The sequence below is a fragment of the Octopus bimaculoides genome, chromosome 14 (genome assembly GCF_001194135.2).
Source record: "Octopus bimaculoides isolate UCB-OBI-ISO-001 chromosome 14, ASM119413v2, whole genome shotgun sequence".
NCBI lineage: Eukaryota > Metazoa > Mollusca > Cephalopoda > Octopoda > Octopodidae > Octopus > Octopus bimaculoides.
Genome location: NC_068994.1, coordinates 58,861,266 through 58,866,125, shown reverse-complemented (window position 1 = coordinate 58,866,125; position 4,860 = coordinate 58,861,266). Strand labels below are relative to the sequence as shown.

At 40.9% G+C, this 4,860-nt stretch overlaps 1 protein-coding gene across 2 annotated transcripts in view; it reads right to left on the bottom strand.

Moving 5' to 3' along the window:
- Positions 1–4,860, bottom strand: part of LOC106875540 (protein glass) — an 81,543-nt gene that overhangs the window by 57,762 nt on the left and 18,921 nt on the right. The window contains exon 1 of one of the 2 annotated variants that reach the window (XM_014923737.2): positions 1,241–1,306. The exons of the other annotated variant lie outside the window; for it this stretch is intronic. Coding sequence (XP_014779223.1) covers positions 1,241–1,278 — 38 coding nt within the window. The 5' untranslated portion in view covers positions 1,279–1,306. Of the gene's footprint in view, positions 1–1,240; positions 1,307–4,860 lie in introns of those variants that run through there. 2 annotated transcript variants of the gene reach the window in all.

The window sequence follows — 4,860 nt, the reverse complement described above, 5'->3', positions numbered from 1 at the left end:
ATAAACACACATACGTACATAAATACATACATATCTATGCTTATAAACGCATATGCATTCATCGAAACGGTTCCTCTCACCTCTCATCACCCCTTCATAAAATTAATGCAATTTTCTTCACTCTCCTTGTCTCTCACACACATTACACACTCGCGCACATTTATACATATATACAACATTATATATATATATATATATATATATATATATGCATCTATACAAAATAGCGACAGAATTAACACAGAAACGAATGCCATCTTCCCCCACCACGTGAGCAGAAGACGAAATTTCTTTGTGGTATCTGGAATTGCTAGAAATAGCAACGTGGACATATAAAAAGACAGTGTGGTCACGGCCGGAGTCCGTCTCCCTTCCTGTGTCCACCGATTACTGTTGGCCTGTGGTTAAACAGAAGTAATGCTGCTGCTGCTACTAGTACAACCGTCACCACACCACCATTTTGTTGGCAGCAGCACCATCAACATCACCAGCACCACCACCATCACTACACATGATAATAGTTCTACAATCACAACCCCCTCCACTACCAACCACCACCACCACACCAGCTTCAACATTCCGTTCCACACGATTGAACGCTGAAATCCTATTCAGGGTGAAAGTTAAAAAATATAATGTGTGTGTGTGTGATACGGGTAGATGGTGATGTATTGATTGACGTACACGAATACCTGTAATAATTTGGGATTTACTCTTCAACTGGGAAAAGAAAATATAAATCTAGCGGTAATGGCGAGTAACTTCGTGATTCTTAAAGAAAGGGAATTTTCTTTTATATATATATATATGTATGTATTTGTTTATGTGTATATGTGTGTGAGTGTATGTATGTGTATATACGTGTGTGTGTGTACGTGTATGTACGTATATATATATATTTATATATATATATATATATGTGCGTGTGCATATGTATGTATGTATATATATATATATATATATAAACATATATATATATATATATATATGCACACAAATATATACAGGTATAAGCATAAACATGCATGCATGTATGTATGTATGTGTGCATGAATGTGTATGTGCATGTATGTGCGTATATGTATGCGTGTGTGTATGTATGTATGTATGTATGTGTGTGTGTGAAAGAGAGAGAGATAGAGAGAGAGAGAGAGAGAGAGAGAGAGAGAGAGAGAGAGAGAGAGAGAGAGAGAGAGAGAGAGAGAGAGAGAGAGAGAGAGAGAGACAGACCGTCACTCACCGTTTTTCATCGGCTGATTGTAAATTTATCCGTAACATTATGGTGGCCGTAAAACTGTAATGGCATTGAGAGATGCAGCAGCAGCAGCAGCAATAGCAGCAGCAGCGGCGGTTGTAGTAGTAGTAGTAGTAACGGACTATTATAGTAGTTGAAGTGTTAGCATTGTTGACGATGATGATGATGTTGAAGATGATGGTGGTGATTGTGTTGTTGTTGGTAGCGATGATGATGATGGTGGTGGTGGTGGTTGCAGCAACAAGGGCAATGCCAGTTGTTGGAGGAGATAACCAAACATGTAGCAGTATGTAGTAGTAGTAGTAGTAGTAGTAGTAGCAGTGGTGGTATTATTATTATTATTATTATTATTAATTCGGTGAGCTGGCAGAATCGTTAGCACACTGGACAAAATACTTAATTGTATTTCGTCCGTCTTCACGTTCTGAGTTCAAATTCCGCCAAGGTCTACTTTGCCTTTCATCCTTCCGGGGGTCGATAAAATAAGTACCAGCCAACCACTGTGGTCGATGTAATCGACTCATCCCTCCTTCCAAATTTCAGGCTTTGTGTCTATAGTAGAAAGGGAATTATAATAATAATAATAATAATTATTATTATTATTATTATTATTAGGTGAGAGTGCATGCCATCAAAGTGACCCTGGGGTAAAATATATGAAGCCCAGTATACCCATCATGACCACCCGTCTGATAAGGGTACATCAGGCACATGTATCACAACCATCTATGCACGACATGGGGGATTTCATATAAAGATAAACAGCGCATGACCTTGCAGGTGGGGTCCAGTTAGAATTTTGTTCAGGTTGAGTAGCCCATCCCGCTCAAAAGAGGTCCCTGAATAAGAGTTGTTTACAGATGATGAACAAAACAACCCATGTTTCCAGAGGAGAATTATCCAAACTCCAAAGAATTCCTCTCAACACATGGTTATGATGCCCCCCCTCACCACTACTTCTACTCGTGATCAGAGATGCACATATCGTCAGCTACCAAGGGACATGTTCAACTGGTTTATGGTCAAGCAACTGACAAGCAAATCTGTGGTATTAAGCAGAATATTTGCTGTAGCCCATCTTTTATACAAAGACAAAACAATGTACATGATAACGCTTCCAATCAGTTAAGATGAGAAGCCATGAGAGTCACTGCCTGGTACTGCATCCGGGCATTTATTATTATTATTATTACTATTATTATTATTGAGTGAGAGAGCAGTGCATGCCATTAAAGTGACACTGGGGTAAAATATACGAAGCCCAGTATACCCATCATGACCACCCGTCTGATAAGGGTACACCAGGCACATGCATCACCACCATATGTGCGCGACATGGTGATCTCATATCAAGATAAACAGAGCATGACCTTGAAGGTGGGGGCCCAGCTAGATTTTTTTTCAGTTCGAATAGCCCATCCCGCTCAAATGGTCCCTGAATAAGAGTTGTTTAAGGATGTTGAACAAAACACCCATGTTTCCAAAGGTGAATTATCCAACTCCCAAATAATTCTTTTCAACACATGGCTATGATGCTCCCCGCCCCCACTACTTCTGCTCATGATCAGAGATGCACATATCGTCAGCCACCAAGGGACATGATCAACTGGTTAAGGTCAAACAACTGACGAGCAAATCTGTGGTATTGAGCAGAATATTCGCTGTAGTCCATCTTTTATACCAAGACGAAAGTATGTACATGATAACAATATGGCTATGATGCTCCCCATTATTTCTGCTCGTGATCAAAGAAGCACATATTATTATTATTATTATTATTATCATCATTATAAGCCACACAGGGTAACACTCGTTAAAGGAGGACAGAAAGAAGTATGAGATCGTAAGAGAAGTCATGCCTACAATGTAAGAGGAGCGTGTGAAGGGCCTGGGCAGCCAGGCTGTATGAGGGGTTGTTTAAGTGAGGGGATGAGAATAAAGGAAATGGGGCTGACAAGGGACTCTTTGTACCCCAGACTGCAGAGGCCACTGATGTTATGTGACACAGGCTGTGACAATTAAATGGAAATGTAACACCTATATTCCACAAGTGGCCAGGATTGCCATGGACCTTTGTGTGGGTGACTTTGTTCAAGAACAAAGGTCCCTTAGAGTCAGCAATTCTATTGATAATTGAGCTGTACAAATGGGAGTTGGGGTGCAGAGATGGTTCTGATAATGCACTATCCGAACAAATTTGTTACCCGTTCCTCCCTTTCTGGGGTAAGAACTGGAAGAAAGTGGATAGCTTCTGAGGTAACGGAAAAGTTTGTAACCTTCCTACAGTATGGAGATATAGTGGAACACACGCACACACACTGATATCTTTGACTCCTCCACTAAAGGCACACCCAACTGATTCATATAGAGTCGATCATAGAAAGCTCCATTTTTTTTCTCAGGTCCCCAGACGTCGCTGTCTTCTTTGCCTCTTCCACCCTTACTCTATTGGCCTCTACCCTTTCTTCACATCCCTGGAATTTCCTCTTCCTCTCTGTTCCTGTTTTCTCTGCCGTTGTTGGCTCAGCAAGTTTCAAGACGAACATTAATGACATCAAGCTTACCAGTCTAGGGGAGCGTTCGAAGGCTATAGGCACGACCCCTCGTTCCAGACCCAGCAATTAAAAAAAAAAAACCAAACAGAAAGGAAAAAGTTGGCAAGATTGTATATAAGACAAAAAAATTCCCAGTCCTCTGGATTACTGCTGCCAACTGTAGTCAGTGCAGAGCATCGAACTTGTGGCGGAACTCGGGGCCCTCCAATGCTACAACACAAAGAAGACTGACTGGTGTAACAGGTGAGATACCTAGAGTGGCCAAAGGAACTGAAACTCCACTCCCTAGTGAGAAGAGAGCGAAAGATAGGCAGGGATATACGTACGGAAGATACTGGAAGGTCTAACTCACAACTTTGGAGTTGAAAGATGTTCCATTGAACTGAGCCAAAGACCCCAATACTGTAACGGTTTAGGTTTCAAGAATCCACAACTATTCAACATTCTGTCAAACAACCTCAATTCAACATTCTGTCAAACAACCTCAATTCAACATTCTGTCAAACAACCTCAATGATTTGAGGTCTTCAAAGAACGTCGCGAGACATTTTTAATCTGAGATACCGAATGAACCTAGATCACAGCAGAAGAGGAGCTCCGTCCAACTCGCTTACAAGAAACAATAATGCAGAAAATAAACGTAATAACACTAAAAGGTGGGACCCCAACATGGGGACGTAGAGAAACCAACATCAGTTGTCAGGCGGTGGGGACACAAGCATAGACGCAAAACACACACACATACACTCACATGTATATGCATATATATGTGTGTGTGTGTGTTCTGTCGTTGCAGTCAACTTTCCCGGAAGTGGGCTTGTCTTTCCCGTTGGGTTTTGTCTTTTGACGATCTTCATTAAATTACCATGTGTGAAACAGCTAAAGCTACTTTTGATGTTTTATCTGTTGAATAGTTTTCTTAAGACTAACACACGCCCTTGTGATAGTGTAGGGATGGGGGGAAGTGTTAGTCTTTCAGTTAAACAATCTAATGTAAAAATCATATGCACACACATACACACACACATACACACACATACCGAGAGGACA